General features: G+C 37.1%; 3 protein-coding genes across 12 annotated transcripts; 2 read left to right on the forward strand and 1 right to left on the reverse strand.

Moving 5' to 3' along the window:
- The first annotated feature begins 1,136 nt into the window (after positions 1–1,136).
- fam83e (family with sequence similarity 83 member E) lies at positions 1,137–11,657 on the forward strand. Of its 5 annotated transcripts, none has more exons than XM_028004040.1 (9): positions 1,137–2,089; positions 3,219–3,365; positions 6,531–6,655; positions 6,738–7,160; positions 7,697–7,756; positions 8,358–8,411; positions 8,488–8,708; positions 9,274–9,477; positions 11,129–11,657. In XM_028004040.1, the coding sequence occupies exons 1-9, from the start codon at positions 1,625–1,627 to the stop codon at positions 11,230–11,232; spliced, it is 1,803 nt and encodes a 600-aa protein (XP_027859841.1). In that variant the 5' UTR covers positions 1,137–1,624; the 3' UTR covers positions 11,233–11,657. The 5 variants fall into 5 exon arrangements, with proteins under 5 accessions (XP_027859841.1, XP_027859839.1, XP_027859840.1 ...); XM_028004038.1 differs by having other exon boundaries at positions 1,139–2,089; positions 8,358–8,407; positions 8,484–8,704; positions 9,271–9,477; XM_028004039.1 differs by having other exon boundaries at positions 1,142–2,056; positions 8,488–8,704; positions 9,271–9,477.
- Positions 11,658–12,798: 1,141 nt separating this feature from the next.
- On the forward strand, positions 12,799–18,952 carry utp3 (UTP3 small subunit processome component). Of its 4 annotated transcripts, none has more exons than XM_028003707.1 (16): positions 12,799–13,025; positions 13,221–13,308; positions 14,242–14,298; positions 14,375–14,431; positions 14,513–14,615; positions 14,695–14,763; positions 14,852–14,973; positions 15,049–15,204; positions 15,294–15,365; positions 16,062–16,102; positions 16,176–16,272; positions 16,739–16,870; positions 16,946–17,073; positions 17,148–17,217; positions 18,578–18,685; positions 18,768–18,952. In XM_028003707.1, exons 1-16 carry the CDS (start codon positions 13,009–13,011, stop codon positions 18,855–18,857), a joined length of 1,407 nt encoding a protein of 468 aa, XP_027859508.1. In that variant the 5' UTR covers positions 12,799–13,008; the 3' UTR covers positions 18,858–18,952. The 4 variants fall into 4 exon arrangements, with proteins under 4 accessions (XP_027859508.1, XP_027859509.1, XP_027859506.1 ...); XM_028003708.1 differs by having other exon boundaries at positions 16,952–17,073; XM_028003705.1 differs by having other exon boundaries at positions 18,578–18,952.
- On the reverse strand, positions 18,438–24,915 carry ppcs (phosphopantothenoylcysteine synthetase). 3 transcript variants are annotated; one of them, XM_028003710.1, is made up of 4 exons: positions 24,784–24,915; positions 22,950–23,481; positions 20,892–20,995; positions 18,438–19,360 (listed from the first exon to the last, which is right to left on the reverse strand). In XM_028003710.1, exons 2-4 carry the CDS (start codon positions 23,476–23,478, stop codon positions 19,025–19,027), a joined length of 969 nt encoding a protein of 322 aa, XP_027859511.1. In that variant the 5' UTR covers positions 23,479–23,481; positions 24,784–24,915; the 3' UTR covers positions 18,438–19,024. The 3 variants fall into 3 exon arrangements, with proteins under 3 accessions (XP_027859511.1, XP_027859512.1, XP_027859510.1); XM_028003711.1 differs by having other exon boundaries at positions 24,778–24,887; XM_028003709.1 differs by lacking the exon at positions 24,784–24,915 and having other exon boundaries at positions 22,950–23,517.
- Positions 24,916–26,908: the final 1,993 nt, after the last annotated feature.

Here is a 26,908-nt window from a genome sequence, read left to right on the forward strand (position 1 = left end):
TGACATACTCCATAGGTAAAAAAACCCACATTAATTAATCACTCTAAACTGCCTTAACCCTTTCATGCATAGTGGTCACTACAGTGGACAGCTATCTAAAAGCCATTTTCTTGTGCTTCCTGTGGATTTTTATGTTATAAATGCACACAGACCACTGAAGTGGACACTAATGCATCATAAAATATACCATCAACTACTGGCCATCAGCTGCAAATGCAATAAATTATTTTTGTTAAATACAATATGGCCGACAGACAAAAAAGCATGAGAACCGACCCGGTCCCTCCTTCTACTGTAGACAACTCTTGCAAGTAAAAAAAATATTGTGACATCAGATAACCCCTAAGGAACAATACTACTGATGTATTTTTCAAATAACAACTTTGTATTTGGACAAAATTACAATTGATCACATAAAAATAAAAAATATATATTTTTACAAAAAGATTTTCCTACCTTTTTTATGCCTTAAGAAAAGAATTTTAAAAAATGGAAAAAAAAATCTGACACAAAGGATCATAATTCATGCATCAGAGGGTTAAGAAGTGACTGTGCATGGCTGCGTTTTCTGTGTGTCTCTATGTTGCTTTCTGATGGATTTGCAGAGTGTCCAGTGTGCAAAAACGACCCCTGAAGATATAGTCAATCCCTCCATGCAGCCCTGCATCGCTAGACATGAATACACACAATGAATGGATGAATGTTTACAGTATGTTCCTAATGTGGCTAATTTGCATCATACCTAATGATGCAAATTAGGTGCATCCTTCTGTAGGTGCATAATTCAAAGGAACAATAAATATCTATTGTTAATATAAATGTATAATAATTCAGGCACTAAGGAGCAAAGGATTATCCTATCAACAGATTCTCCCACCTGTGAATCTCGACACATATCAGGCTGAAAAAAGTTAAATACAAAAGGAATTCCAAACTTTTCAGAATCTTATGTGCAAGAAAAAAACATATTAAAAACCTTCTTCCAATTCACAATTATGTGGCAATTTGCGCTGAGCTATTCCATAAACACCCCCATGAACTCCACTGAAGAGTTGTGCAAAAATGTGGAAAAAGTCTGAATTATATGAAAACATATTTGCATTGCTGTGAGGACTGAAGGGATTGGGCGACGACAGGGTGTCTCACAGCACGACGCCATGTGTCAGCTGCACTGAATGTCTGGAATCTGAGAACAATGTCAGCAGGAAGGAGTGGAGGAGTTTCAGGAGAGCGATCAAACTCACCCCAGGGGAGGGACTTGTGACCAAACACAAGCTCACCGGCAGCGCAGCAGGTGAGGAGGAATGCTGTGTGTCTTTTTTACTTGTCATTTGGACTCGCGGATGTTTTTGCTCCTCCGTTTATGGAGACGGAGATGCTGGAGATTGTAAAATGTGGTTAATGTTTTTCCTTAATCTGGAGAGGAACCGTGGAGACTGAGATATCTGACGCCGTCTGGACAGATTGTAAAATTTACTCAAGTGAAGACATCAATACCGGATGACTGAACCTGGACATTTATTGGCAGCCTGGACGTAGAATGACCTGTTGTGAACAGGAAGACCAGATTTGCTCTACAAGGTGGAAATGATTTGAAGGGACAGTGCAGGCATCACCTGGAATCATGTCGAACTCCCAGGAGCAGAGTCTGGATGAGAATGTGGTTTTCCTGCCGGTGGACGAGTCCTCGCCTCACTTCCTCCACTCTGAGCGAGAGCGCGAAGCCGTGGAGAGGCTCCTCAGCAGCGGACCCGAGGCCTTCTACGGCTCCATCGGCCCGGAGCTTTCAAGCTACTTCTTATCTCCTCAAGAGGTGAGTCGGATAAGCAGCTGGGCTCAGAACTATCACTTCCACGAGCCGCTGGTGGGAGAGCAGGACGGAGCCGATAGGAGCGTCGACTCGGAGGAGATCTGTTCCACCTACAACCCCTACCAATGGGACGTCCCGGTCCCCAACCTGGAGCTCGGCTGGCCGGAGAAACCCCCCGAGGTTCTGAAGAGCAGCGTCACGGTCCACTCCAGCCACCCTGCTGAGGAAGACCTGCAAATCAGAGAGGTCATCAGGCGACACTTACAAGCAGCCAAAACGGTACGTGAATGTTATTCTGAAAACAAAGCATCATGGGAATAAATACGGTTTAGTTTGGGTTCATATTTTACTGTTTAACCCCTAAACTGTCATAATGACTCTGGTGTCAACATGTAAGTGTTTTGAGGGCGACAGTTAAAGCTGCAAACGTTTACAAAATGTTTTTTTTTTAACATATTTGTTAAAACTGTCGCTATGTTTTGACAGCATAATATGAGACAGATAATCTGTGAAAATACCAAACTCCTCCACCTCCTCCATGAGCTACTATTGCTGTCTGAAGGAACTACTGCTGTCAGTCAAAAACAACCAATCAGAACCAGGAGGAGGGTCTCAGCGCTTTCAATCAACTTTGTGTACACGCTGCTAAATGATCTAATAGTGGAGAAACAACTTACTGTTACAGAAAAAACGTTGTTATGCTAACTAGCCTGACCATAGTGGTGAACTAGCTTGTAGCATAGCAGAGGCAAAGAGGGAGGGTGTGAGCAGTGCGCACACGAGTGTGATTAACAACACTAAGACACTTCTCCTTGTTCTGATTTCTGCAGATGGCAGTAAGACCACATGGGAAAGAAGGCAGAGGAGCTCAGTGTTCCCACAGATTATCTCTCATATTATGCTGCATATAAATAGTTTTAACAAATATGTAAAAATACTGCAGCTTTAAAGATGAGAGGAAACTCTAAACTTTAAAATAAAACTTTCCAAACTGTTTTTACCAAAAATTAATTTTTGCATGATGAAAGTCGAAGTTTACATTTTTAGATACGTTTTAACTCAACCAAAGTGCGTTTGCATGAATTCACGGAGCCTAAATTGAAGTTATACTTGCATGGCGCATGAAAATTAGACAAAATAAATGCAGCAAAAAGACAGAAGGCAAAAAGTAAAGTAGCTCTAAATCCAAAGATTGCAAAAAAAAAAAAGAAAAGAGGAAATTTTACATCTTCTAACCTCTCACCCCAAAACAGAAAGGAAACAAACATCCCTTTAAAGAAGCATCACTTTAAATTATTAGCTAAACTCTCTACACAATCAAGCATCTGACGCCCACATTTAAAACCAACAGTGACAGAAAGAGAGGGAGTGTGTCGTGGTTTCTGAAACCCTGCTGTGTGTTTTGCAGGTAATCGCCGTGGTGACGGACCAGTTGACAGACAACGCGATCATTTTTGACTTGCACACGGCCGCCTCCCGAGGTGTGCCCGTCTACATCATCCTGAACCAAAGGTCTCTGCAGCAGAACTTCACCCTGAACAGGCTCAGGCATCCCGTGAGTCAACACCGAACACATGGCCATTGTTGTTCGATACGTGAACTTCACGGCCCAATGAAAGCCAAGCCGGACACGTCCCATATATTGCATGTGTGACTTGTTGCGTAGGCACGCTTATAATGGGAATGTAAAATGTTGATTTAACCGCGTGTGGTTTAGCTGGTTGCACTGCATTCATGTCTGTCTCTGTTTCTTTGGAGGGATGAAAATATGGTCTGTTAAAATTAAAAGGAAAATCGTCACTGCTGATAGTGACCGGATCTGCAGTCTGAGATGATCAGACTGTTTTCCAACCTACGCAAAGTGGCGTGTCTGTACGTGACTTTTAGAGTACACAAATACTGAAACAGCTGTACACATACAGCGCTTTGCAAAAGTTTAACTTCACCACATTTTCTGCAAAGAATTTAATTTAAATTTTATATGAAAAGTCAGCAAAGTTTTTTTTTTGTTGTTGTTTGTTTTTAAAGACGATTCAAGGTTTACAAATAATAATCTGAAAATTGTGACGTTAATTCGTATTCAGCCATCTTTACGCTGATACTTTAAAATAAAATCTGGGGTAGCCAGTTTCCCCAACTGGATTTAGGTCTTTGACTTTGACTAGGCCATTCTAAGGCAAGAAAACACTTTGTTCTAAGCCTTTCTCCTGTAGCTTTTGCTTTATGTTGTTTTCCTCCTGGAAGGTGATCCTCCACCCTGCGTTCAGTTTCTTCAGCTTTTCAACACAACGGTTTCCAAGCAGTTACCACGTAGGACAGAATCAGCAAGTTGAAACACTGTTGGGTCACAAAAATGGTTCTGATCGGCTTAATATAGAAATAATTGTATTGTTAAACTCTTAACTGCTCCTGCTCCCGACAAATAAACTAAACATGTAACATTTAAATATAATATTGTTAAGTTTTTGGTCACTTTTATATGAAAAAGTGACCAAAAACCAAAATTTTCATTTTATACATTTGACATATTAGATATAAAATCTTATTCTGGTTTTCCAAATGAAGCTTACTAAAGTCATTTACACATTCTTAGTTTTAGTCTGGAATTCCTAATCACTAACTTCTATTGATGCATTAAGTTTCTCTTTCTCATTTCTTGTTAACTTTACAGTCTGGTTCCTGCATTTGTCTCGTTTTGGACCGGTTTATATTCTTTCATTTTTCTTGACTTACTCTGAACTTTCTGGTTTGTCTGTTTGTTTAAATAAGTCACTGAAGTAGCAGGTCTAAACACGTGCAGGTGTGAAACGATGTGACGCTGAAGAAAAATAGACAGAATTAAAAGTCCAGTAAAAATAAAATTTAAATACAAACACATAAAACAAACAAAATACAAAATTTTATTTAATCATCAGGCTCCTAAACACATTAATAATAAATTTTTACTAACACATTTTTGCACACAGTGGTTTAAATGCACTTTTCAATCTCAGTCTGTCTGGCTAAATGGAGTTAGGCCATAAGTATTCATACCCCTGGCAGATTTAGATGTAAACAATTTATTTTACTAACATGTTTCTTCTGCATATTAGATAATAATATTAATATTTTGTAGAATCTGTCCAGGGCTTTATTATGCTTCCGTAGATTTTCTTTTCTTGTTTTGAATTAGTTTGTAATTATTTTGTTTATGCAATATAATTAATTTATTGGCTCTTTAGCACATTAACAGGGTTTTAATTACACATTTTTGATAATTAATGCGTTGGTAAGTAATATATTTCATTAAATTGAGATAAGGGGTAGGATTAAATAAGTGTAACGTAGTGTAAGCTAATTGTTTTGTTCTTGGTTAAGCACATTTCCTCTGGTTGCTTGTTTTCTTGTCTTTAAAAACCTGTTTGAAATAAATAAATCAAAGATTAGCGTGATGGTAAAGAGGCCGTCCAGCCTCACAGCTCATCACTAGACATAAATAATCAAAATGCCAGTGGAAACATGAACAAAACTGTTCATCAATTACTAAAAGAGGTTAGATTTTTCTTTTTTAGTTTTGAGAAGAGCTGAAATATTTTTTGACATTAACATTTTATAATAAAACAGGTGATTTCTTAGTGTTTTCCTCATTTAGAATATTTAATTATGTTTAGAGAGGCTTCCTTCAGATTTACCAGCATACCTAAACTGATTAATCCACATTTTTCCGTCTGCTTTTAGCCGGAACGTTCTGCTGGTAGGTGTGCTACGTGCCTTTTTTTCATTTACGTTTTCTGTTTGCTCTTCTTCAGAAACGTTTCAGCCGAGTGCTTCGGATTGTTTTCACGCTTCGAACTTCCTCTTCTGTTCTGACAGGAATTTAATCCTTATTGTCGGCTCGTAATGTTTTATCATCGCAAACAATCAGGTTCAGAGAGACGAATATAATCCATTTCAGCTTCAAGTCAGTTTATTTATACAACGTCAGTTTGCGTCACATCATTTGATCATTTAGTAACAGAAATATGTTGAAATAACATAAATTTAGAAATGTGTTGTGGTCACTCATTTCTATCAGTTTATGAACTGATAGAATTTTTTTAAAATTAATAACTCAATAGTTTTAAGTGCAGCATAGGCATTTTAAATAATGACAAATAATTCAAATTTATTCCATGAACTCATTTTTGTTTAAGTTAACTTTGTATCTACAATGAAAGCCGTATTGATCATGGACTGTTTATTGATAATTGTTTGTATAGAATTACTTTATTCATCCCAGCAGGGAAATTATTTCGCATATATTCGTATATTATGGTCTTTACTTTTTATAAATCAGAATGTGGTGAACAAGTAAAATTAAAAATACCAGCCAAATATTTTCTTAATGATTTCTACAGAAAACAATTTGTTGCAGCAGAAAAAGCACCAATAGGCTATTCTAAGCTGTTCATTTGTTCCAATGATATATAAAATCTAATTGATTCTAATGATCAAATATTGCAGTCAAGTTCAGCTTATTATTCAAATTGGCTAAAGAAACATTAGACGATTGCTTACGTCGTGTTGTTGACTTTCCAGAAATCTCTCATACTGAGCATGCATGTGGTGACAGTGGAGAGGAAAAACTCTCCATTAGCAGGAAGAACCAGGACACCAGACCTTCTGTTAAAATTATAGAGCAACACTCAGTTTCTTTCAGCTTCAGTTTGACTTTATTTGGGGGTTTTTTTGTCTCTGTCAGTACATGCGGGTTCGGGTTATTGGCGGGAAAACGTTTTGCTCCAGGACTGGAAAGATGGTGGTTGGCGAAATGAAAGACAATTTCATCCTGGTGGATTTAGAGGCAGTGATTCATGGCAACTACAGGTGAACAAAAATGTCATTATCAAAGCATTTTACACATTTTTTGTAAGTCAACTAACCGGATATTTCTTCTGTTTTCCTTCAGCCTCACCTGGACAGACGCTCATCTTCACCGGCAGCTTGTCACAGTCCTGAGGGGCCCGGTTATCGACTCGTTTGACCGAGAGTTCAGGATCCTTTTTGCTGATTCGGTCCCTGTTCCCGACACTTGGGGAGTCACAGACAGCCCTCAAGTTTACAACCACTACCAGACCAAAGACTTCTCACGCCTCCGGCAGCAGCTCTCTGCTGAGTCTGAGATCACAAACCCTCCTCCTCCGCCTGCTGACGTCTTTCTGGACTGGGAAGCGATGGGCGTTCTTCAGAGAGACAGCAGCCGGCCTGCGTCTCTTCTGGGTCTACATAAGGAAAACATAGTTGAAAAAATGTCACAGCTGGAAATAGATAAGGACAGCCCCACTGAGGACAGATTTACCCACAATGAGCACCTGGTGTGGAACAGGAGAAGGTACGGTAGCTGGATTATCTCTCTTTCTCCTTGAAGACAAGAGAATACAGGTCAACATCGATATAACTTACATTTTCATAAGTGTTGCACCAATAAATCAGTCCTGATTTCCTTCATTTTGGAAGACCTGTGACCAGCCAATACTTATGTGTGAAGCCGATGTTATCCACCAGTCTTATCTTCCTCAGTAAAAGTCTAAAAATCTTCTCTTTTTCTCTGCCGTGAGAGAAATTTGACCCACCAGGTCATGTCTGCAGGTTTCCAGTTAACAATAATCATCCCACTGTTACCAAATGAGCAACTTTCTAGCAACATTTCAGACAAAAGTATCAATATTGATCCAAATCGGAGTCAGCTGGTCATGCTTGTTAAAGATTGGCCAGAAAACGCCACCCCTAATTTTTATGCATATTTTAAACACAAACCAAGCTAAGATATCTTTTGACTTTCTTATTCATGTAATCCACAACAGCAGATGCATTTTTTTTTTCCTGGTCATGTTCTCTTTCTGAAATCTTCTTACATTCAATCAACAGGATGAATGAAAATACATCCCCGCTCACAACCAGAGTGACAGATAATTCAAAAACTATCAAGTGAGTTTTTTATTGGCATTCACAGACTTGGAAAAATAGGTTGGCACCTCCGATTAAACCTTCAAATTAATGCTGAAACCATTCATCTCCACTGCATTTTTCTATATTCTGTCACTTTAAAGGGACAAACTTTATTAGGACTTTGCATGATAGATCAATGCAAAGAATAATGTACAGTTGTGAAAGGACAAGCTTAAAAACGCCACATGGCCTGGCATTTTAAAGATTTGCACTCTAAGAATGTTCCCAGGCGTTTGGGAAAAGAAACAGATCAACATTTTTACAGGAATCCTGGTGGAGTATTTGTGTGGAACATTTCATGTTGTTTTCCTCTTCCAGTTCAGCAAATTTCACATGCTTAATTTTTTAATGGTAGGACAGAAAAAGCTTTGTTTCAGCATGATTTTCCTACAGCTTATTGACATTAGTGCACAAATGGTTCCCACGGAGACCTGGTGATGCCAAAATGCATCTATTTGCAGCAGTTTTCTACAGGGTTGCCAACACATATTTCGATGTCTGTATTTGTCATTATACTAATAATGAACTTTAGCGCTTGTTTCATCCAAAAACTTGCCTGAGAATTGTTTTATCTCTGCAGCAGCAACGCAGAAGTACTGTCAACAAACCCACCAGCTGCTGAGGGAATAATAAGGTAAAATCATTAATATACCAAACTCCTCACACAATAAAACGTAGCTAAACTAAATAAAAATATGTTTTCCCGGCAGGCCTGAGTGTCTGATAGAGAGGAACATCTCCAGGGAGCTTTCTGCAGAGAGAAAGCCAAATAAACCTGAGCGGACAGTAACTAGAATCGATGTTCCTCCAGAAACAACAAATACGTTTTATTCCAAGAGACGATCAGTTGCTCTGGTGGAGAGTTTTGAAGAAGAGGATAACAAAACAGACGATGTTAGTCTGAGAGAGCGCAGCTCGTCTTCCACAGTGAGTATCGGATCCTTTAATACTAACTTGAAAGCAGAGATGAACAGAGCACCCAAAAAATGTACTCAAGTAAGAGTAGCGCTACTTAAATATATTTTTAATCAAGTAAAAGTAGCCATCCAAAAAATTTACTCAAGTAAGAGCAAAAAAGTATTTGGTAAAACTGATCAAATTATCAATCATTTAATATTTAAAAGTTACACAATCAGATGGACGAAGATAGGAAATTTTGGTATTTTAAGGTCAACAATGACACTAATTAATGTAAATAACAAAAAAATAACAAATGTAGGCAAAAGAAAATTATTCCAAATCAGTTTCTTTCAATAAAAAAAACTTTAACTTAAACAAATGTGTGTCTGGTGAATTTTTGCTTAAAACACGTTTGTTCTTCATTCAGTGGGTAGAAAATTTAAATTACTCAAGTACAGCGTAGTACTTGAGTAAAAATACTCCTAAAAGTAAATTTTTCCAAAAAAGTTACTCAAGTAAATGTAACTGAGTAAATGTAACTAGTTACTACCCAACTCTGCTTGAATGCTGATTCTGTTCTCTGCTTTTCCCAGGAGAAAAAACCTTTAATCCTGAAGGTGCCGCACCGGGGCAACTTCAGCTCTGTGAGCGACATCATGAAGAAGCTCAAGCAGGGAACGTCGGTGATGCGGAGGAACGAAACGAGCTCCACCATGTCGGACCGGACCCAGTCCATGATGGACCTGAGCGAGAACAATCACAGCGACAGGAAGGCCCCAGTGCCTCGCTTTCTGACCAACGTGAGCGTTTACAGTATCTACTGATACGACCATGTTTACTGCAGCTGATGGAGAGAACAGAATAGAATAGAATAGAATAGAATAGAATAGAATAGAATAGAATAGAACAGACAAGAATAATCTGTTATTTGTTGCTGTATGAGCAGAATTGATTTGTGCTTTCATTACTGTCAAATACTTTTCAAGCCTAAACATAAACAGCCATATAATAATAAGTTAGGCTCTAAAAACAAACAGTCTTATGAAAAAAGTTGATTACTAAGCTATGAGATGTTGGTTAGTTGTGATGAAAATAATTTCTTGTTTTGAGCGCAATAGAAATTGTCATTTTAAAACTGATAATTCATCAGATAATTTATATTTGGATATTTTTTAACTTTTTCACATTTGTTGTCCCAAAACGCCACATTTGTTTGGAGAACATGAAGAATATTAATGTATGTTACTTTGGGTCTGATCTTAAAACATTCAAAATAAGAAGCGCTAAATTGCACGTGCAATTTGTGAATGTGTGCACACTGTGGATTTTGTGTGGGCTTAAAACAATCAACATGAGAGCAGAGAAAACAGAAAGATAAAGTCGAAAGCCATAAAGTTACAATAATAACAATAATACATGTCATTAAAATAAGTATTTTAAAGTGTACAGCAAAACATTTCAAATGAATCATAATAAAAACAGGCATCGCCTGGTGATATTTCTCATCTATTTTTTATTATCTTATTGTATATCTTTTTAATGCTCCATATATTCTGACAAACAATGTCTTCATTGTCTTCATGCTTTTCAACATCTCTAAATATAGACGCAAAAACATCTATATTTTTATAGATGTTCTATACCCGCAATCTTTATAGGTATAGAACCAGATTGCAGGTTCTATACCTGAACTTGCAATCTGGTTCAGGTTCTCTAAACCTCATTTGTTCTGCATACTAATGAAGGCAGATGTGCTAAATTGCATGTTTGCTCTACAATCCTGGTTTGCACACGTTATCAAGTTTGCACCAATTTTAATATCCACAAGCCTTTTAAAGATCAGGCCCTAAACTTCACTGCTTTAAAAAGTGAAAATATTGAAGCACAATTGAAGCAGAGCAGCCAGATTGAAGCATGAAAACGATCCAAAGTACTTTAGAAGAGAAAACTGAAAAGGTACCTAAAAAAAAAAGGGGTTGTCTGACTTTATTTTAGCAGAGCAACGTTGTGTTGATGAGACGAAACTAAAAATGACACGTAGTTTACCAGTATAACATATCCGCCAACTAGAATGTTCATGTTTAGAAATGAGAGAAGCATTCGCTAAAGCTAAAGCTAAAGATAATGATAATGGTACTTTACCTGTTTTTATTTGTGGTTTTATTATAACATTTGCATTTCAAAAAATATTTAAGACCTTCCCAATAATCAACGTTACACAATCAAACCTTTTTTTTTATAATTGCTGACCAGCTTTTTTCATGTTTCTGCTGATTTTTATTTATTTATCTTTAGCGATTAGCTTTGAGGTTGGAAGGCCTCTTTACCATGACACTAATATTTAAAGCCCTCTACAGTTTCCTTTGACTACACAAATATGTGAACTAACAGATTCATCACTTTGAGAAGTAACTAATAATTTATTTCTTTTTCTGTTTGCTCGTTTTCCAGCACAACTCGGATCAAATGACGCCCGCGTTGGCGCTGATGCAGAGGAGGAACGATGGAGTGAAAACTGCTCTAAATCGACATCCAGCAAACTTTATGCCCACTGAGCGACCGCGCAGCTCCACCTTAAACTCCACCTTTAGCTCCAGCTTTTTCCTGAGAAAGCTGAAGTCAGACAAAGAAGAACCTGCACTATGATGAAGGACAAGAAGAGAGACTTTACAGCGTTATTAGCTCCTGAAGCCGTGACTCACAGAAGGCTTCACCATGCAAAATAAACACTCAGATGCTTTATTTGTTTGAATGTCACTAAAAATAAATTAAATACTATTGTTGCTCAGGATAGTGTGTAGTTTTATTTGTATTATTTGAGAAGATCCAATGTCTTGCATTTATTTATTTTTACTGTATTTAATAACTAACTGAGTGACTTTAATGTGTCTTACGGGGATTTTATGTGATAGATTCACAAATTATTGTATCGTTGTGAAGTGGAAAATAAATAAGAGATGAGTCTAGTGTTTTCAACTTACAATACATGAAAATTTGGGATTTGAACATGACAAATATGCAAATATGCTGAATTAAATACACTGTATTGCCTCATCTGGCTTCACACTGAGGTGAGAATGAGTTACAGTCTTGATCCATAGGTGAACCTATTAACTTCTCTGAAAAGGTGGTTAAGGGATCTCTATTTTGAGATTTTTCACTGTACCTCCAAAAGAATACATTTATAAGGTCAGGCACTAATGTTGGACAAAAAGGTCCGGCTCACAGTTTTATTCTTAATTCTTCCCAAAGGTTTCAAATCAGGTGTAGGACAAACCATGAAACCCTCCACACCAAACTTTACACTTCACACAATGCAGTCAGAAACGTACACTCGCATTAAACTGGGGAGTAATTAGTAGGGAAAACATTTCCTAACTGGACTTACTGCACAGGTGGAAACCTATACTAGAAATTCATGAGATTCTGAAGTTGTACCATTCTTCCACAAACATTTATAAAAGCAGTCTGTATGATTAGGTGCAGGCTTTTATAGACCGGGTGGTTAAAACATCGGAATTTGACAATTTGAAGGGGTGAGTATTTGAAAGTGGAGATAAATGGATAAGGAAACAAATCAGATTTAAATCCGATTTAAATCTGCAGGCAAAAATATATACTACCTCTGTTAAGAACCACTGCATATCAACCACACCCCACAAGAAATACGGGTTTGGAAATGTTCAGATTTTTTCAAACTGGCACAAATCTTTGAAGACAAAACTTTAAAATGTTCTTTAAGGGCAGTTGAAGGACAATTTTGTTTATAAAGACTTCATAATTTATTTTATTTGTTATTTCTATTGTTCTGTTTATTCATTTATTTATTTATTCCTATTTAACATGTTTAAAACTTTAAATGTTTTTCAAGTTTGGGATATATTGTTTATCACGTTGATAAAAAGATGCAATCAAGGAAAGAAGTGTTATTCCCTTCACTTGGGAGCAGCCAGATCAGTTCTTTTCACTCAAATTATCTTTAAGTTTTATTTTGTTTTCTTCTTCTACTTCTTGGATTTTTAGTGGATATTCTGTCTCTACGCAATAAACTCAAACTAACGTAGAAAACAGATTAATTTATTTGAGGAATCTTTAGCTGTAATCCCAGGCCAGTCCAGCAGGTGGCGGTGTTTTCCGATGCAAACCAAAGAATAAGACAAACACGGAAACACATGGTATCCAGCGTTGGGGATCAAACCTCTGGAGCTCTACTGGATACTTGAGCCTATTTTCTTTTAATACCAGAAATATTAAATCTGTTTGATCGAAAAACACACCGGCTTGTTTTTATTTTTTATTTTTATTTAAGTTCAGCCCGGATCGCTGACATCATGGTTCGAGCAATACGGTGAGTTTTTTCTAAAGTTGTCTTTCATTAATGTCGTTTTCTGCGTTTCAGGAGAAGTTTTAGTGTTTTTTTTCTGACCAAACAAGCAATACAGCCTGACTACTGGGAGGAAACTGGACGAAATCGAGCAGGAGAGCTGTGATTTGTGACTGCAGGAGGTCTGAGCTTTAACATCTCTGTGTTTTTGCTGTGCAGAGCCAAAAAACAGAAGAGGCCCCAAAATGTGGAGCAGTTTGATGAAGATGACCCCAAAGCCTACAGAAACATGCCAGCTCCTGATAAGGTAGGAGATGCATCGTTAAGCTGGAATGATCGATTTTGAGGCGCAAAATTATGAATATTTGTCTTATTTATTTACAGAGGTGGACGGAGTATCCAAAAATTGTGCTCAAGTAGAAGTAGCGCTGCTTCAACATATTTTTATTCAAGCAAAAGTAAAAAGTAGCCATCCAAGAAATTACTCAAGAGTAAAAAAAAGTATTTGGTAAAACTGATCAAATTATCAGTCACTTAATATTTAAACATTTCATAATGAGATGAAAGGAAAAACTATGAAATTAATAGGAATTTTTTGGTATTTTAAGGACGTAAATGACAATAATTCATATAAGTAACAAAAAATAACAAAATTACGCAGAAGAAAATGTTTCCAAATCATTTTATTTCAATAGGAAACTTTTGAAACTTTAATAAAAACTGCAGGTGTGTGTCTGTGGTGAATTGTTGAGTTAAAACATTTGTTTGTCTTTCTTCCACTGGGTAGAAAATCCAGAAATTTTATTCAAGTAAGGATAGCGATACTTTATAATAAAAATACTCAAGTGAAAGTAAAAGGTACGGGATAGTAAAAATATTCCTAAAAGTAAATTTTTTCAAAAATGTTGCTCAAGTTAATGTAATTGAGTACAAGTAACTACTGTGTTTATTAATCTCCACACTGCAACTGGAAGACATTTTACATTTCCAAAATGAAACACAACAACCAAAAACAATAAATAAAAAGGAAATAAAAACGAGACAAACATGAATAAAATGGACTATAAAGTCTATCAAAAATATTAATCATCAGAATAGTTCATTTAAATTTCTCATTCGATTAATTGATTTAATGACTTAATTCAGCAGCCTTACTGACTAAAGATTTTCTCTCAAGTGATTAAATTCTTGACGGCAGCAGAGGAAAATCTTTATTTTCACCGTTTTCTTTATTTTACAGAAGTCATCAGAGTTTTATAAGGACAAGATCGATGAGTTTCATGATGAGAAGATCGCTGTAAGCTCACTCACTCTGGTGATTTTACCTGTTGGAGTTTTTTTTTTTTCTTACCGCATCTTTTGTTGCGCTGCAGAAACTTCTCGCTCATGGAGTTCAGATGGAGAGCGACGTGGAGGAGCTGGACGATGAGGTTTTGATTTATGAGTTTGTTCTGGGTTTTAAATTTCGATGATAAATGCGCCCCAAACTAAAACTTCCCCAAACGTCCCAGGAGGAGGTGATGGCTCTGGACGAGTCGGAGTCAGAAGAAGAGGAGGAAGAAGAGGAGGAGGGGACAGATATGGAGAGTGATCTGGAGGAGAAAAAGGAAGAAGGTAAAGATTGAAGGAAGGTGTTTAAAGTTTACATTTTTTTTATTTACCGTTCTTTCTAAGCTGTTTTTATTATCCTCAGATCTTCCAAATGAGATGGCGTGGGGCACCAAGAAGAAAATGTTCTACAACACGGATTATGTTGCCTCTAGTAAATTGTTTTGTTATTTCCAGTGACATTAATGGACCGATTTGTGATGCTTCAGTGCCGATTTGTGATTTTGATCGTGTTATTGCAGAGGGGAGATCACAGGAAGAGTTGGACGCTGAGGAGCAGGAGGAGGAAGAAGAAGCAAAAAATGTCCAGAAACGTTTAGCCGAAAATCTGAGCGAGGAGGATTATGATTTAAACTTTCTCCAGGTACAAATTATCCCCCCTCATAAACAGTTGATCCCATTCAATATTAGGTTTCTTAATGAGACTTTATCCTCAAAGGAGTTTGCAGTGGAGGAGAAGGATGAAGACAAAACTGTGGAGAAACGGGAGAAAATTGTGAAGGACTTGAAGCAGATGTCTAAGAAGGAAAAGATGAAACTTTTAAAGAAAGAATCACCGGAGCTGCTTGAGCTCATCCAGGACTTCAAGGCAAAGGTGCGACTTACAACCCCTTACATAAAACCTCATGAGCCTTTTATAAGCCGACATCATCTCATGTGTGGTTGACATCTTTTTGTTTACAGCTCACTGAACTGAAGGATGAGCTGGAGCCGATGATGCAGATGGTCAAAAATGGGAAGATCCCTGCAGGACAGGTCAGAACCTGCCTCCAAACGTCACCAGAATCTGTTTTACAACTTGTTGAAATCAAAAGTTTAAATCCAGTGAGATCAGGGCCCAAACTTTTCCATGCCACCTCCACCAAACAGCGTTCGCTTCTGTGCCAGGACTCACTTTACAAACTTGTGATGCTGCAAAATATTTAAAGAAACATCAACTTTTAGATTTTTTTTTTCCTCACACTTTTATTCACTTTTCAATAATCACTATATTTATTTAACATAAATTCTGTCTCATACCTTCTGATCTCAGTGAACCAGCAGTTCATCCTCCACAGCAGAGCTGCTGCACGGTTCCTTCGCTCCTTGTCTTGACAGAAGCTTTTAAATGTTGCGCTGCTATTCTAATTTCAGGAACAAAACAGCCTGATAAATCTGACTGTGAAAAGTAGATTAGATTTTATGCTAAAAACAATTATTAAAAATTGATCATTTATTTTTTTTCTTAATCTTTCCTCAACCTTTCTGAGCTTCCCCTCAGTCAGATCACTTTTTCAGTGAATATAGCTCTGAAATCCAACTTATTCTCATGTGTACTTATTTTTCACCTGGTGTCTGTAAGTGGAGGTTTTGCTGTCAGAGACGTATTCCTGCACAATGTGTTTCAAGTTGGTTGTAGATTAAAAGCTCAGTTTGTGTGAAACTGATGAGTTTTTACTTGTTTCCCCAAAGTGGGCGGACTACCTGGAGACAAAACAGCAACTTTACCTTAAGTGAGTCCTGATTATACTGTCTCCACTTGTTAAGAGGAGACGCTCTGTGGTTAATGCGTATTTTCTGCTACAGCTACTGCACCAACATCAGCTTCTACTTGGTGCTGAAAGCAAAACGGATCCCTGCACACAATCACCCTGTGATCGAACGGCTGCTCGCCTACAGAAACGTAAGTCAACATGCTGACGGTGACGCATCAGGCAGCAAACATTACATTTTGTCAAGTGCCATCATCAAGAAAACATACGTAAAATATATTATTGATCAATATTGATAGCACTTACTACCAATCAAAAGCAACTCCAAACAGGTGTACCTTTAGTCTACATCTCAGTGTTTCAGCATTTTGCAGTTTTCTGGAAGTTTGTTCCAGATTTGTGGTGCATAGAAGCTGAATGCTGGTTCTCCATGTGTGGTTCTGGTAAAGCAGAGCAGACCAGAACCAGAAGACCTGAGTGCTTAATCCATTGATAACAAACACAATGTCAGAAAAATTAACTTTTTTAAAAAAAAATCCAAACTTTGGGCGTAAAAGCGTTTGAGTAAACATTAATTCTGGAGGGTTTTCTGTCAGCCTACTTCATGTTGTTGAACAGGTTCTATTCAAGTATTTTATTTACTTCTTATTATTGCAGCTCATCAATGAACTGAGTGCAGTAGATGCTCGTCTGGCTCCAGAGTTTCACAAACATCTTGCTGGAGATGAGAAAGATGAAAGCTCAAAGAGAAAAACAGAGGGCAAGAAGACCAAAGTACCAAAACAAAAGGTGTCATATTTCTGCTTTTTCAGATTAATCAGATTTTAAAACTGTCGTCGATGTTAAACGTCAGCATGTGGTCAGATGCAGGACTCTGGAGAAACTCCACCTGAGAACAGCGACTCAGACTTGGACGAAGATGCAGCTCTGCGTTTCTACAAAGAAGTGGAGGAACGGGTGAAACTGAAGAGGAAGAACAAAAACCCAGAACCGTGAGTGTGGTGTGAACCTTTAGTCTGCTGATTATTATGAGACGGAAATGTAAGAAAACTTACCTTTGATGCAGGGTGGAGGAAAATGATGATGAGCGGGATGAAGAGCTGGATCAAGATGCCAAAAGAGGAATCACTTATCAGGTACTGAGCATGACCCACATTTCTATACATTAGATGAGACATGCAGTAATTATTCCCAGTGGACAGATTTCACCTCAAACATCTGGATGATGATAAGCAGAAAAGAAGAATACGTTGGTCTGCATTTCACTTTAAAAGCCAGGAGATACCAAACATAGAAACCTTAAAAACTTCCAACAATTTTGTTTAGTGTCTCATAATCTAGTCCAGATTTAATACATTCGAAATAAAGTTAATCCATAGGCTGAAAAAAAAAAAGCAGAGGTAGTAATTTAATGTAGTGCAGCGTTTGTGAAAATTAAACTTCTCTCTAAATGTTTTGTATTTACAATACATTATTAAAGCTAGTGGATAAATCTAGAAACTTGAGTCTGGAGAAGTGAAATTTACCCCCAACTAGATGATCCTTGAACAGGCTCATGAATATTATGACAAATTTTTAATAAGTAGCAAGTCTGCAGGTAATACATTTCATTAAATTGAGATAAGGTGTAGGATTAAATAAGTGTTCACTTCTACTTACTCCTTTTCAAAAAGAAAGGTAGTGGGGAACTAGTTATTTTGCTCTTGGTTATGTATGCACATGTTTTCTCTACCCTACTGATTGCTTTTCTCGTTTTTAAAAACCTGCTTGAAATAAATAAATCAAATCAATCCCTAGAACGTTTTTCAGGTTCCGTAGTTTCTTTAGACCTGACACTTCTTTATTTCACAACTTTCCCACTGTTTTTTTTAAGCCCCCCATGTTGTTGCTGTAAAATCCACTCATAGAAAAAAGGTAACAAAAATCCAAAGAACATATTAGAAAGTCTGATTAAAACTCAAATATTGTTTTATAGTAGAAATCAGTTTCTTTCTAAATGAAACTTAAGAAACTTTAACTAAAACTACAGGTGTGTGTCTGGTGAAGTTTTGGTTAAAACCTGTTTGTTCTTCTATTATAGAAGTTAATTATAGTGGATAAAGAATCCAGAAATTTACTTGTACTATTTCTTTTACTATTACTCCAAGAAAGATTAGAAAAAAAACTACTTAAGTAAAAAGTACAGCACAGTAAAAATACTCCTAAAAGTACATATTTTCAAAAATTTACTCAAGAAAATTTTACTATTTACTGCACACTTCTGCTTAGAAACTTAGATTTTAGATAAATATTTTTAAAATCTTCTGGCTCTTGCGACTCACTAAGAAATGATTGCAAAGTTGAAACAACAACGTTGTTTTAATGCTGCGGTTTTATTTGCGAATCGTCTCAAGTGTCACTGACAACACAGCAGATCAAATATCTCTCATGCATCTTCATGTTTCTGCCCTAATCCCGGATCAGTTCTCAGTGTTTTCTGCTCTGGTGCCTCCACAGATGGCCAAGAACAAGGGGCTGACGCCCAAGAGGAAGAAGATCGACCGGAATCCCAGAGTCAAGCACAGAGAAAAGTTCAGACGGGCCAAAATCCGCAGGAGGGGACAGGTTTGTGTCGCATGCAGCGTTGAAGGAATCATGTCAGATTATAATCCGTACCGTATTCTTAACCTGCTTTTGTTCTCACCAGGTGCAAAGTGTCCGTAAGGAAGAGACGCGGTATGGAGGCGAGGCGTCTGGGATTCGGGCCGGTGTCAAAAAGAGCACCAAGCTCAAGTAGCCAGCAGCGAGTCCAGAGAGTTGAGTTGTTATTGGTCAGTAATCCTGAAATCACGTTTATTCTGATGACATTAATAAACATTCAAACAACGTTAACGATAATCAGCTTGATTTGTTCGTAGAGGAAACTCCTCATGAATTAAACCTGAACTGCAGACTGGGTCAGGGTCATTTCCGTCCAGCGGCTTGCTGAGTTATAAACTCATTGTGCGCCGTCGTCAGGTTGCTCACTATCCGCTCCTCGATCTCCACGCCCTTCTCCACGTCGCCCTCGGTGACGACCAGCTCATCCCGGGACTCCGGGGTCACGACCACCACGTAACCCCGTCGTGAGTCCAGCACGTTGGCCACCACCGCCTGGTGCCTGTAGGTGTCCAGAGCGCGCCGGGCCCTGTCCAGCAGGATGGTCGGGTCCGTCTCCAGCTTGAAGGAAGTGACGAACGCCTGAGGCGCCCAGTCCTTAACGAGGGGCGACAGGATCTTAGGAACCATCTTCATGCTGAGCTGAAGGAAAACCAAAATGATTGTATAAATAATGACAGAGATGGATTTAGTCCTGCGTGTTAGAAATTCATGCCAGGACAATATCAGTAGCAATAAAAGCCTTTTTAAGACTCTATTCCTACTGGCTAAATATTACATTAACATGTAAAATTTAAGTCAATAAAACTTGCAATATATTAGCAAATGCTACTATTGCGATAAAGACATATTGTGTAGCTTTAGACGGACTACATTTTTAGTACATATCTTGATAAGTCTAATGGTGCTTTCACACTAAACGTGTTTTGCGCGTCTGGTTTACATTCAAAGTCTGTGGAGGCACGTCAGGCACATCAAAATTGATGAAGCTGTTTTCAGTTGCCAGCCTATTTGTGTCAAACGTTTCAAATCGCACAGCGCTAGACAGGCAAAACACAGATTTTTTTTCTGCATGTTTGAGAAATCCTTTAATCTTTATGGCAACCATTCAGCAGTGCAAAACTCTGGGGGGAGACCTAGTGTCGCTTTCAAGGACACGGCTCTTCCTCGGAGATGCACTCTTCAGCAGAGCTCCCGCCTCACAGAGCAGCCCTCTCCCACTCAGGTAAACGTAAAGATAATTTCATTTATGTAGCACATTTTCAGCAACAAGGCAATACAGGAATCCAAGGCAACAAGGGAAAGCCAATTCGGACACAGAATGTCTTAGGTCGGGTAGATTATAAATTCCAATCTCCCCTAAAGTCTCTCCGATGCATCTCAGTTCCCAATTATCCAAATTAGTGTGGCCGTTCCACTGAACCAGGGTGAATCCCGCCGGGTGTGTCCCCGCAGGACCAGAGGCCTCTGTGCCCAGTCTTCTCGTCGAGAAAATTTGATCAATTGAAATTGAGAGACTGGTTGACCAGATCCATAATTTGTAGATTTGGAGGATGTGCAAAGAAAGGCTCTAAAAATAGAGAAAAAGACGGGACAAAACAGAGCAAGCAGGGCAGGGAGGGAGCAGAGGAAAAAAGCGTCCGCCTTCACCGAGAGCAAGAGAAAAAGTCAGCTCCTTCAGACTAGCCAGCAGCAATTAGCAAACACCTGGTGGAACTGCGCATCTGCTGAGCTCATTATACGAGCTACTTTTCTATTAACGTTAAAGGGTTAATAGAGGATCAAAGTGATAACTTGCTGAAGTCGAAGTTTCAGAAAGAGCAGGAGCTTAAAGAGACAGACGCAATTTGGAGGCATTAAATTAAGAAGTCAAATTTCTTTTAAGTCATATTTGACAGCATTATTATAACAAATGAAGCTAAAATGGTTACTTCATTGTTCTGTAAAATTATTGGAAAACACAGATTACATATTCTACCCTTTATTATCCTTAGATACAGTCAGCCTCTTTACTAAAGACCTTTTGTTGTGTAGCCTGACTATGGAGAGCTAAGCAACTTGTTCTTCGTGTAACAAGCTTTCTGTGATTTTCTGAATCAAATCCACACTGCAGCATGTCCAGAGACATAACTGGGAACAGCTACTTTAATTTATTCTTTTTAATTTCCCGTACCTGAAGAGGTCCGTTAGAAGACTGGATTTTGTGTTCAGGCATCTCTGACGCCGGGATGTAGAAGTCAGAGACGGCTGCAGCCAAGTAGAACATGGCCTTTGACCCTGATTGAAGATGAAACATTTGTAAACAAGTTTTAAACACATGCAAACAGAACCAATAGCTTCGATCGATAACACTTTATTTGACGGGTTTGACACCGTCATAAACATGACATAACACCTGTCATGAACATGAGTAAGTCTTCATGAATATTTATGACTGTTTTAATACAAACTTGACATTATTCAAAATGCCTTCACTATGACAACTTGACATTAACCAAGAAATCATGATCTGACATAAATTTGTTATAAAAGTATTACTGATTAAACTTTAGCTTTAATAACATAATAACATGTCATGACAGTCTTATTCACAATCCGTCAAATAAAGTGTTACCTTAATCTGTAAAATGCACGGCTCTTAAAGAAAGGCACATGAAATCATCTTTTATTGCAGCATCATAGTTTTACACTGATGCTGTGTAAATGTAGAAAAATCCAACCTTTAATTTGAACTTTTTAATTTGGAAAATCTCAATAAGGAGACATTTTGTAAAACCCTTAGAATACGAATAAAGAGAATAAAACTTTTCATTTATTAAAATTTGTAATTCTTAAAAAATGATTTAAAAAATAAAAATTTTATCTTTTCGGTAAAAATATACTACTACAAAGACTAATTTCTCTTAGAAGCGCTTTATAAAAGGCATAACTTACAATAGTAGTTTGTATGCCATTTAAGTCAGACAGCAGACTTTTGGCAGAAGGGCTGCTAAGGTAATCCTTAGTTTTGTGTTTAATCTTAGAAATTGACAGGAAATTTGAAAAGATGACTCGGTATTTATGTGTTATTGGAAGACATTATTGACAATACCTAGAGAGCAACTACAGCCATAAAAAGGCTAACCCAGTAAAATACAATTAAAATAATTATCCTGTAGTTTTTAATCCTAATTAATTAATTAGCCATGGATCTTAAAACAACCATTGTAAAAGTTTAATAAATCAAAAGAAACGTAACCTAAATTGGAAGATAAGTCAGCGTATTTATATGATGAACAAAATATTCTTAGGATACAAAATTCAAGAATTTGTAGTTTTAGGGTTTTTTGAAATTTCCTTAATCCAACATTTTGTGGATTTTTTTTTTTTTTTTGCTAGTTGTGATCTGCTATTTATCTAAATTAATGCAGTATATACCAAAAAAATATGATTGGATGAAAAAGACCGGTCTGTGTTTGGCTAATTCATTTATTGTAAATTGTCTGTTTTTTAATGTATAAATATTTATATTTTGTTCCTTATTCTACTTATTCATTTGGAGTAAAAGATGAGGGCTGGATTGTTGTGCTCACCCTTGAGCCCAGTTCAATGGGTCAGCTATTATCATAGCTTGCTGGTGGTTTATATAGAAAAGAAACATTTAAAATGCATAAGCATAATTTTTGTGAGATTACACTAAGGCTTTCTTCTCCACATCTTCAGCAGACTAAAGCTGCAGTATATAATTTTTATAAAGAATATGTTTCTCCATAATTGTTGTGACAGTGTAAAATAATCTGTGAAAAGATCAATACCCTCCACTTTTTCCCTGAGCAGTTATTGCTGCCTGGATAAATGCGCCACTCTGGACCAAAAACAGCCAATCAGAGCCAGGAGGAGGGTCATAACGCTGTCAATCAACATTATGTAATTGCTGCTTAATGTGCTAACGCGAGAGAAACAACTCACTGTTACAGGAAAACTGTTTATCCACTGTCATCAGTGGCTACTCTAAAATGTCTCTCATGGCGGGGAGAAGCTGCTACATGAGATTGTGATTGGCAGCACTAAGACCTGCCTCCTGGCTCTGATTGGTTGCTTCTAGGTAGAACTGGGAGAAGGCAGAGGAGCTCAGTTTTTTCACAGTTACCATAATGTCACGACATAGTGACAGTTTCAACAAATATGTACAAGAATATTTTTATAAAATTCTGCAGCTTTAGGGTTCAGGATGGTGTAAGTAATTTAGTACCTATAGAGCTGAGCGCCTGTGCCGATGCTTTCAGTAAGTGCAGATACTCTGAAAGAGTGTTGAACTCGATGGGTAGAAGAAGTCCGCCGTCTTTCACTTCGTTGTACCTCTTCAGCACTCTGGCGATGTTTGGAAGCACCTGCTGGTCGACCACCACCTCCCCAGCTCCCTCACCGTCTCCCGCCCTGAGCTGCAGGGCGTCCAGCATGTTGATGGTGGAGAACAGGCGTGTGTAGGGGTAGAGAGAGCGGTGCCTGTGCAGGAAAATGACAGCGTAGCCCGAGTCGATGAAGTATTCCGCCGAGGAGGCTCCTCGCCTGCCGCTGCTGAAGTTATCCAGGAAGCGGACGGTGCGTGACTCCAGGGGGACTTTGGTGCCGCCTGACGTGATGAGGACCACTCTGCGGCCCACTTCGGCGTGACAGGCGGCGAAAGCAGCCATCTTCTCCTTGACCTCCTGGACGTGGGAGGGAACAGCAAATTCTTCAGCCAGCTTTCCATCGATGGACGACATTCTGGGTTCGGCCATTATCTGATAAGAGAGAAGAAGCATCAAGAGAGAAGACTGGCTGCTTGTGTCATAGCAGCAGATTAGCTTTAATGCTAAACCATCTTTTTATTATGGATTTGACCTGGGTCAACTGAAATTAAACATAATTATGCCGGCACAACATTATGAAGTTGTGATAGTTAAATATGAGCTGTGATCTAATTATAATCTCAATCTTAGAATTTTGACTTTGTTTTTTTGGGGGGGTTTTTTTAGAATTCTACTATTTTCATTAAAGCTCAGATTTTAATCTCAGTATTCAACATTTTTCCTCAGAATTGATTTTTTTTTAACAAATGTGATTTTTTTTTTTGCTAAAGATTTGGACTTTCATTTTATAATTAACTTTTTTTATTCTCATAATTCTTTTTTGTCTTCTTAACATTCTTAACTTAATCTCAGAATTCTGACTTTTTCTTCAGAATTTACTTTTTTTTTTAATTTTGCCATTAGATTTTTTTTCTACGAATTCTGACTTTAATTTTAAGATTTACTTTTCTTTCTCAAAATTATTTTTGTTTTCTTGGCATACTTATTTTAATCTCAGAATTTTTACTTTTACTTCAGAATTAACTTTTATTTAATTAATTTTTTTAAATTTATTTTACCAATGTGGGGTTTTTTGCTCAAAAATCTGACTTTAATTTTAGAATTTTACTCCTTTGGTCAGAATTCTGACTTTTGTTTCCTTAAGTTACTTATTTTAACCTAATTTTTTTCTAATTCAGAATTGACTTTTATTTATTTTTTGAAACTAGAATTTTTGTATTCTGACTTTAATTTTAGAATGTACTTTTTCCCCTCAGAATTCTTATTTTTCCTTTATCAAAATTCACTGATTCAGACCAAAGATTACAATATAGGGTCTGGCATCTTTGAATCTATGCACACATTACTGTCCGAGCCCTGTCTACGGATTAAAATCAAAATCATTGCAGCAAATAAGTCAGGAATCTTTGAAGAAACACACATTTGCATCATAAATATAAAAACAACTGCGCGTTTCATATATAAATCAAAACTTAAAGATGGACGACGCAAAATATGGAGCTCAGAGGGTCACACGGTCAAAGTTAGATTAATATACCGATGAGTAGAGAATAATTCTCTTGCAGCTAAAATCAAATATTAACTGTTTCTACCCATCATAACTGGTAAACTCTTTACATTGGACTGTCAACGACGAGACGCCAGAAATTACTAAATTTTTCTCTGATTTGTACGTAACTGCGACACAATGAAACAACTACAGCAAATTAGAAATGAAATATGTCCCACACACACCGATGAAGATGTTTCTCCTGTCACTTCAGTTATGTTTTCGTTCCTCCACAGTAAACTTGACCACTTTACTTCCTGAAAGCGACTCAGCTTTGAGATTCTATGGTTTCTAAAAATACAAAGGAGAGCCGTCAGCGCCCCGCAGTGGCAGGACACGGTACTGCAATGCGGGCGCATTGCAAATTAGTCATTGCTGTAAATGTTAATGTACAAACATGTTAATTGTTCATAATTGTTCCTATCAAATAATTCAATAAATAAAATAATATTAAAATAAGAGTAGAAAAATATTCAGTAAAAACTCCAGTAAAGTACTGAGGAATAATTTGATTATATCTGATTTAATTTGTGAAAATGGCGAGGAGTCAAATCCAGGACCCATGAGGCAATCAGGCAGACAAAAAATATCTTGTTATATTATGTAATTCTACTATAGTAAAGAAACAAATAGCATCATTACAACTTAAAAAAAATTCAGACAAACGAAGGACGGCAAAAAATCTAAATAAATAGACAAAAGATTTAAAACAATTTGTGACTATGCTAAATGTTTTTCAAACGTTTCATGGGAAATCTTGCCAAAAACAAAGTGGTTGCTTCAAGAAGCACGCTGTTCCATTCTAAACAGTACCCGACAAGAATTAATTAAAAGTTTAGCCTTTGCACAGAATTTGTAACAGTAAAATAGATTTTTTGCTGCTGAATTTATTGCCGATTGGAACATGACATGATGCATTTTTAAATCTGTCTAATAATTCACCTGCTTAAATAGTCAACAAGGTTTGATATTTAGACCAGAAAAAGTCTGTAGCTGTCACTGGAAAATTCAACTGCTCATAAATAACATCAGTTCAAATATAAAACAGTAAACCTGTTTAATTTTCTATCATTCCACAACACTACTTCAAGTTTTTCCAGGGATCACCCTTTGTGGAGTCTCACCTGAACAGCATCTTTAATTTCTCAAGAAAATGTGTCAGAAAATGATGGTCTAACATTTAGATTTTTTAAATTCTTAAATTCACATTTGTTAGCACAGTTACTCCACTTGTATTCTTTGTATCTTTCCCTTTTTACAGAACATGAATCACCAGAAAACAACACAAAAGATACATGAGGGACAGGCTGTGCTCAAGATAATATTTTGTTCAACTGTATCAGTGAATAAGTTAAATAGTTTTTAATCATAATTATGAAAGTAATGAATAAAATCAACAGTTAACCCAGCCGGATGTCAGATCAGTGTGAGAATTGCTGCTTATAATCTATATTGTAAGGGATGGAGAAATGTTCTCCCTATTCTTAAAACTTTCCTCTTTATAAAAGCTCCTGTGAGGATCCTTTCACACAACTCACATTGTTCCTTCTTGGAAAACGTTTTGTAACAATGTTGAATACAATTGTGCACAAGCAACAACAAAAAAAACAGATTCATGGTTTTATATTAAAACCTCACAATGCAGCATTTTCTGCTGGGCCTGTGTGTAGGTGTACCAAGCTGCGTTTTACAACAGAATCGTTGATAAACTGCACTTTATTCTGTTTTTGTTTTCTAAATTGCATAAAGACTTTCTCTCACTTTCCACACAGTAAGAGTTTTTAAGGTGTGGTATAAACTGTAAATGCAGTTTGAAGTAATTTTGGTGCAAAAGCCAAAAGTAAATATCACATCAATTTACTGTTGCAAAGTTCTCATACAATAAATATTATTAAGAACTTAGCTCTTAATAATATGATCATGAGTTGTACACATTAATTAAATAATGATAACTTTATTACGGAAGTTATTAAATAATAACATGCACTAGTCATGATTCACCAACAAGTGGCGCTGTTGTACAGTAAAATAGCCAATATTAGAAGGTAATGTGGTTTTTATCTTTCTGAGACGACAGTAATTGACCAGGTTGGTTTTGTTTAAATTATTTTCAAACTTAATATTAATTTTTGCACTTCCCTTTATAAGCTGTGCTCGATTCACCACTGACAGAGGCCCCAATATTACGGTGGTGACATAGCATTGCACTAAATACAAAGAACCACTAAAATTGCAAAAGATGCCCAAGCATTAAAATATTCAGGTGAGGAGACCTGTAGCTGGATTTAAAATATTATTAATAATTTTTTT

Source organism: Xiphophorus couchianus, chromosome 20 (genome assembly GCF_001444195.1).
Source record: "Xiphophorus couchianus chromosome 20, X_couchianus-1.0, whole genome shotgun sequence".
Taxonomy (NCBI): domain Eukaryota; kingdom Metazoa; phylum Chordata; class Actinopteri; order Cyprinodontiformes; family Poeciliidae; genus Xiphophorus; species Xiphophorus couchianus.